Source organism: Pteropus vampyrus, unplaced genomic scaffold (genome assembly GCF_000151845.1).
Source record: "Pteropus vampyrus isolate Shadow unplaced genomic scaffold, Pvam_2.0 Scaffold60, whole genome shotgun sequence".
Taxonomy (NCBI): Eukaryota; Metazoa; Chordata; class Mammalia; order Chiroptera; family Pteropodidae; genus Pteropus; species Pteropus vampyrus.
This window is the reverse complement of record NW_011888841.1, coordinates 569,107-576,150: the sequence shown is the minus strand read 5'-3', so window position 1 is coordinate 576,150 and position 7,044 is coordinate 569,107. Positions and strand designations below refer to the sequence as shown.

Sequence of the window (7,044 nt, the reverse complement as noted above, 5' to 3'; positions counted from 1 at the left end):
TCTCTCTCTCTCTCTCTCTCTCTCTTTCTCTCTTTCTCTCTTTCTCTCTTTCTCTCTTTCTCTCTTTCTCTCTCTCTTTCTCTTTCTCTCTCTCTCTCTTTCTTTCTCTTTCTTTCTTTCATTTCTTTTCCTTCCTTCCCTGCCCTTTTATTTTTAACATTTCATTTTTCTACTTTCCCCCTCCCCCTCCCCAATAACTAATTTTTTAATGCATACTTTTTAAGATGACTTATTTCTCTGCTATTTTGAAAGTAGGATATGTGAACTAAAAAAGTTAGGAAAATACAGTTAGGAGGATTCTGAAAGAGACTGTTATTCCTCATACTTCTCAAATGTAGGACTTTAAAAAATTTCAGTCAGTTTCTTTAACATTTTTCCCTCTTACGAATTTCGTTAAAAGCGTGGGCGTGCAGTGGGAGCAGTGCCGGCCTGTCGCAGGGCTGTGCTCGGGGCTGAACGGACATGCTTGGAAACCAGGAGTCAGGGCCGGCCCCGGGTGGTGCCAGCCTGCCTCTGCGGGCCCGTGCAGGACCAGAAACGGACCCTTCAAAGTGAACGCCCATCGGCATGGTGGGCCATTCAAGCTAGAGCCAGGGAAATGGGCCAAAAAACTGCTTATCAGCTTTGCTCTTGTGAAATTTTAGTGTGTGGTTTTGATAACTAGGATGAGAAATTCAGGGAGAATTAGTTTTAATAAGCCCGAAAACAAAGTCTGAATTAAATAGGTCTTTGGAAGTTTTAAGGAAGATTTGGCATTAGTTAGACAAGATAAGGTTTTGGAGTTATCGGGATTTGTGGCCAATGGGAGACGTCTTCCTTGGTTATCTGGATTGGATTCAGAGGTGAGCAAGGGGAAGGCCTGTTTCTGGGGATCCCTGGAGCAGTGGGGTACGGTGGATGGTCCTAGGGCCTCTAGTAAGGGTTCTTCTGAACAAATGTGGCTGGGGCCCCCGCCTTGCCATTGCCTATCCCTGACGTCTCTTTCAAAAACCACCTGCCTCACTGGGGTCTGTGGGCCTTCATGGGTGCTTCTCCTCCTGGACTTGACAATGTATCTGTCGAGTAGGGCCAGGGGGCTGGGGAGTTGTTGAGAGCTGGCACCAGCTGAATCTGAGCTCTGATCACGTGATCTCTTCCCAGTCCTAGACATTTGGGGATGCCTGCAGGGCTCCCCCTTGCTTATTATAGCCATAAAGCGCAGGAGCCCAGAGGGAGCCTGAGTGTGAATTGGCACCAGGTGATGGGCGGGGCTCGCCTCCCTCCCCCTCTGCCGTCTCTTTCAAGGGTATGATCACCTTTTAAAAACCTCCTTGGCTTTAATTTGGGTACAGGCAGTCCATTTGTGCCTGATCAGCGCCCTGTGCCCATGGGGGTGCCTCAGAGTTCATGCGCCAAGCATTTGGGGAGGCAGCGTGGACTGGTGGGCACAGAGCAGATGAAGGCCAGGGTCAGGCCAGTTAGTTAAGCTCTCTGGCTTTGGTTTTCTCCTTTTGAAATGGGGGCATTATATCCATGTCATGCAGTCATTAATAAAGAGCAAAAGGAGATGAAGTGTGGAAAGCACCCAGCCCAGTACCTGGTGGCTGCTCTCGTATGAAGGTGAAAGTGTTTGCCAGGGCAGGTCATGGTGCGTCATCAGCCCTCCAGGCTCCTGTGCATTAGTGGGTTTCTCTGGCCATCTCTACGGTTCTCCTTGAAATCAAAGTAGCTGTTCAGGAGCAGAGCCATCCCTGCAGGAACCGGTGGGCCGACTGGCCCGTGCGCCATCCCCCGCTCCCCCACTGTGAGCCTGCCTTCTTCAGAAGTCCCTGGAGTTCTGATTGAGGTCCCAGTCAGTGCTCTTACCTGACCTTCCCGACTGTGCTTCTGTTAGTCTGATGAGAAGACAGAATCCATGAGGTGTCTCTGCCCGTCTCCTCCCTCCTGCTGGTCCACGCCCTTCGTCCGGAGTGTGTACCAGCCCTGCTCAGCCCGCACGTGTTTGTTCACGCCGGTCCCCTGCCTGCAGTGCTTCCCATGGCCCTCTCCTCTCGGTTTCCATCTTATCTCTGAGGTTCATCAGATCCCAGCCCTTCCCTGTCTTGGCCACAGTGCTCCTTCAGTGGGGTGTCCTGCTGCCCCTTCCTTTGCGTGATTTTTCTTTAGCCCCAGTTTATTAACAGGACTTTATCTTACGCTTCCCGGCATACAGCCCCTTGCAGGCCTTAAGAAATACTTGGGTGATTGACAGCACACTCCCCGCGCTGTGGGGCTCGGCTGTATACAGTGGCTTTCAGCCTCTTTGACCATGACCTACATTAAGAAACACATTTTAGACTGTGACCCAGTAGAGAAAAAAGAGGGAGAGGAGCTCACGTGTACACACACGCAGGAAAACAAGTTTCCTAAGACAGTCCTGCCCACAGTGCCCTGGATGCTTACTCTTCTGTTTATATTGTGTTGTTTTTAATGCTGATAGGTTTTTCCTGATGGATTGCACTGTGGTTTGAAAACATTGGGTTGGCGAATAGTTGAGCCTGAGAAAGGGGAGGGGGGCCCTAGTTGTCCCTTGGTCTGTGGGTGTCTGTCAGAGGCTTCACTGGGCAGAATGAGAGTGGCCGGGCAGGGACAGTCAGCACTTGGGGGGTTCGGGTTGGCCCCCCAGGGCCCTGCAGAGAACTGCTTCTGGAGCAGATGCTCCCTCCCCAGCCTCCTGTTTGGTCCAGAGGAAAGAGCCAGGACTAAGTCAGTATACCCGAGTCAAGTCCCGGTTCTGCCACTTGGTGGCTGGGAGACTTTGGGCCAATCACTTTACCTCTTTCTGCCTCCAGTGTTTCCCAGGGCGCCGTGAGACTCGGGTGAGGAAATGCCTGGCATACAGCCCCCGCCCCTCGGAGTCATTCATTCTGCTCAGTGCCCTGCAGTGTGGGGGTCGCCTCGGCTGACCTTGAACCCTGGGCCTTTCCTCTCTTTTCTCTGTCAGCCTGGATCAGAAGGGAAGTCTGTGGAAACCAAACAGCCAGTCACCTTCTGCCCAGAGTTTGGGGTAGAGTTGATCAGTGTGAGTGTGACCCGTATGAGGTGTGGCATCCGCTGCCAAGCCCCCTGACCTGGTGTGCTCTCTTCCAGTCCTGTAGGATGGCTGCCATGTTGGGGGACGCCATCATGGTCCTCAAAGGCCTTGCTAAGCTGACCCAGGCGGCCGTGGAAACCCACCTGCAGCACTTGGGCCTCGGCGGGGAGCTCATCATGGCGGCCAGGGCCCTGCAGTCCACGGCTGCGGAGCAGATCGGCACGGTCCTGGGGATGGTGCAGGTAAGGAGGCTGAGCCAGGGGTGGGGTGGGGCGGGGGGTGCCCGGTGGGAAGGGTGCCAGGTTGGAGTGGGCTGGTGAGAGCAGGACACAGCCGGGGTGGCTGGTCTCCTGTGGCCCCCTGGCTAATGTAACCTGCCCTCCTTCCTGGTGGCACAGGGTACCTGTGTGAGGCTGCCATCGTGTGACTCAAGTTTTAGTTAAAGGAGGCTTCACAGAGGTGGGAAGAAGCCCCAGGAGCTTGTAGGCCAGCACGCTCGTTAGATTAGTAACTCACTGGCACTCATCTGGAGAGACCAGGCCCCATCGACAGAGGCCTGCAGGTGACCTGCCCACCTCCCTCTGCCTGGTCTACGTTCAGTTCCTGGGCCTGTCTGAGAGGTACTGGAGAGAGGCCTTTTTAATTTTGGAAATTAAAACCACAAAAAAATTGTAACACTTGCTGTGTTTCCTTATGAGAGGCAGCTGAAAGGGACACCCTCATGCTTCCTTCGCTGAGGCAAACACATTCTTCCATAAGACAGAGCGCTTTCTCCTACTTTATCTGATTTATGTTAGTGTTTTTTTGTTGGGTCGATTTCTGTAAAGATTGATGGAAGCCATCTGTGTTCAGGCTTGGCGGGGGCATGGTCAGGCTGAGAAAGGCAGGTTTCGTTGGACGGCGTGGGGCCACCACAGGGGCCTGTGTGTCTGCTGGCTTTCCTCAGGCTTTGAAGGCTCTTCCCACGGTGTCCCCTGGGCCAGAGCCAGGGCCAGGCCTCGTTTTTCTTCTTCGATTTTCTGCGGTTCTCTTGGTCCTGATTCTGGGTCTGTGCTCCTTTCCAGGGTGAAAGCTGAGGACAGCTTCACCTCCTGCCTCCGCCTCATCCCTCATGCTGTCCCCTGTGCACGCTCCAGAGAGCCTCTGCGTGGAAAACCCAAGGGGAAGGTTTTAAGCAACAACGAGTGCTGGAGGGTGACTGTGCACAGGGCCCGATGTAGCAGAGCGTTGTTCACCCCGCACAGCCCGCTACGGCTGTTCTGAGAGCCCAGGGCTGGGAAGGGGTGCGTGCGCGCACGTGTGCGCCTGTGTTGGGGGTTGTGCTGCAGAGGACGCCCTGCCGCCTCTCTCCCGCCACGTCTGTCCCGTGGCCGGCTGACCTGGACAAAGGACACTCGCGCTCCTCCAGCCTGCGAGGTCAGTCTCAGTTTTCGGGTTCCCAGCCCCTCGCCTCCTGTTCTCTAAGGGTCCAGTGGTGATATGTGTCTCTCTCCCACTGTACACAAATGCCTTTTTCTAGAAGTCTTCACACCCACGGTCTCGTCCGAGCCCTACTGCTGTCCTAGCCTATTCATCAGGTAGGGAAACAGACTGAGAGCTTTGATGTGAGGCTCATAATCATTAAGTGGCAGGACCGGATCCTGGTGGCCTCTTCCCAGCCTGACTCTCTGCTCTCGCACTCCCCCTGGTGAGGCCGGGCTGTGGCCGTGCCACCTCGTTTGGTGCATTTTCCAGTGAGGAGCCTGTGGAACACTCAGGAGGTGAGGTTGCCCTGCTCGCTGGGGCTGCCCAAGAGTGAGACAGCGGGCGAGGCTCAGCAGGGGTCCCTGAGAGCTAAGCCGGGGCTTCCTGTGAAGCTCCTGCCCCGCATTCTGTCCCCCGGACAGGCTTGGCCTGGGCTCTGGGAGGAGCAGGGCTGCCCTCAGCACAGTCGCTTAGAGCTAGGAGCGGGGGGATGGTCCCCCACCACGAGGGAGGCCCCAGGAGGGTGGCGGCCTCCACCGTGCTCCCATTTTCTCCCTCTGTGCTCGGATCCCGGGCTTCCTTCCTGTCAGAGGGCGGGGGCCACACACTCCAGAAACCTTTCCCTCCAGCTCCTCCGAGGATTCGTTCACTTCTCCCTTCAGTCAACGCTTAACCAAGTCTGGTGCCATCGAAACTCTGAGACCCCTTCACTGTCCATGGGCCGCATGGCCACATAAACAGGGCGTGGTGATGTAGGGCCAGGCAGCCGTCACCGAGTCCCCTCTCCCTAGCGATTCCTGGACATCTTGAGAGGCACCCAGCGAATCCAGTACAGTTTACTTCCATTCTGAGAAAAGTACCATCAGGTGGCCCTGGGGTGGCCAGCGGGCCAGACGTGGCCTGGGACCCCTGCTCAGCCACTGGCTGGCTGGTGGGCCTTTAACAGATTACTTAGCTCTCTCAGCCTGTTTCCCATTTATGCAATGAGAGTCACAGCCAGTCCCTTTCCTTCCACTGGAGGCAAATCTCATCTCCTTAGATTCTGCAATTTCTGATAAAGCTGAGGGCGAGAAGGCCGAGCGCCTGCTGCTGTGTTTGCAGAAGCCATAGGCAGCACCGTTTGCTCGGACTCCATTCCTGGGGACAGGGAATCCGGGCCACCTACCTCCCTTCAGGAGTCAGTGCCGTTCCCATGGCCCCGTCTGTGGCTCCACATCCCTGTGACTGTGGGGAACCCTATTTTCAGAGGAGGAAGTAGCAGAGAGGAGTCAGGGACTCACTCCAGGTCACTCAGGGTTCAAAAGTAGAGAGAACCTGGGACTGAAGGTCAGTTCTTGGCGCCCGTTACAAGGAGAACATAGTGTACCCACCTCGTTGCCTGCCGGGGCCGGCCAGGGGGGTGCTGGCTGTGACGAGCTCGGGCGGGAGCCTCTCACAGGCACGCCAGGGTGGCTGCCGGAGCTGCGTCTGCACCGTGCGCTGTGCTGGGCCTGGACTGGTGGAGCGTCCCCGGCCACGCGCTGCCCTCGGCCTCGCTGGTCTGTGCTTGTGCTTTGACTTCTCACAGCTCTCCTGTCTTGCCCGGCTTCACCCTCCTGAAACCCCTGAAGCCTCTCCTTCGCCCCGATTACCGGCGAGGAAGCTGAGAGTGATGCTTCCCGGCTTGGCCCCGGCCGGGCGCCCAGCAGGTTCTCAGTGGCCGTGCGGCCTGCTTGGGCCCACGCAGTGGGGACCTGGAGGAAGCAGGGCTGGAATTCAGGTCTCCCGGCCCCTGCGCTGGGAGGGTGCTGATTGTTTCTGGAGCACGGTGTCACCTTCTGCAGGCTCGGAGGGCGGATGGCGGCAGTGTGCTGTCCTGTGCCCAGGGGGCGGACACAGGGAGGTGCTCCTGGCTGGCCTCTCGGTCCTCTCACGCTTGCTTTTGTTCCTTGTAGAATCAGCAGAAGCATGAAGAGCCTTACGGTGCTGAGAGCTTTGACGGCCCGGAAGCAGAATTCCACTCCTCAGGGCCGAGGTCCGAGGGAGCCTCTGTGGAGTTCTCTGCAGCCTCCTCCTCCGACGAGGCGCCGTCTGTGCCCCGGGACCACGCGGGCAGCGAGGGCCCCGCTCCGGCCTATGTTGACAGCGGGCCCTTTAGGGAAGCTGGGCTCCCAGGCCAGGCCGCCTCCCCACTGGGCAGGGCTAATGGAAGGCTCTTCGTGGACACCAGGGCCCCCTTTTCTGGCACGGGCCTTCAGCGGAGGTTCTTCCACCAGGACCAGTCCCCCGTGGGGGGCCTCACAGCCGAGGACATTGAGAAGGCCCGGCAGGCCAAGGCTCGCCCCGAGAGCAAGCCGCACAGGCAGATGGTGCGTTTGGGAGGGGCTGCTGGAGTGGCCCTGTGGGGTGGTTCTCAAGAGGTGCCGGAGTCAGGCCCCCTCCGCAGACATACTCCAGGGAGTGTTCCGGAGGTTTCAGGAACATGGAGGCCTCTTCTTGGTGGAGTGTGCTGCGAGGCAGAGCTGCTGCCTTTTCGGGTGGAGAGGGAT

At 57.0% G+C, this 7,044-nt stretch overlaps 1 protein-coding gene across 3 annotated transcripts in view; it reads left to right on the top strand.

Annotated features, from left to right (window-relative positions):
* The window catches only part of COQ8A (coenzyme Q8A), a 38,095-nt gene that overhangs the window by 16,148 nt on the left and 14,903 nt on the right, over nt 1-7,044 (top strand). The window contains exons 2-3 of one of the 3 annotated variants that reach the window (XM_023530998.1): nt 3,109-3,294; nt 6,451-6,496. In XM_023530998.1, coding sequence (XP_023386766.1) covers nt 3,118-3,294; nt 6,451-6,496 — 223 coding nt within the window. In that variant the 5' untranslated portion in view covers nt 3,109-3,117. Of the gene's footprint in view, nt 1-3,108; nt 3,295-6,450; nt 6,865-7,044 lie in introns of all 3 variants that reach the window. The other 2 variants (XM_023530997.1, XM_023530996.1) reach the window with 2 other exon arrangements.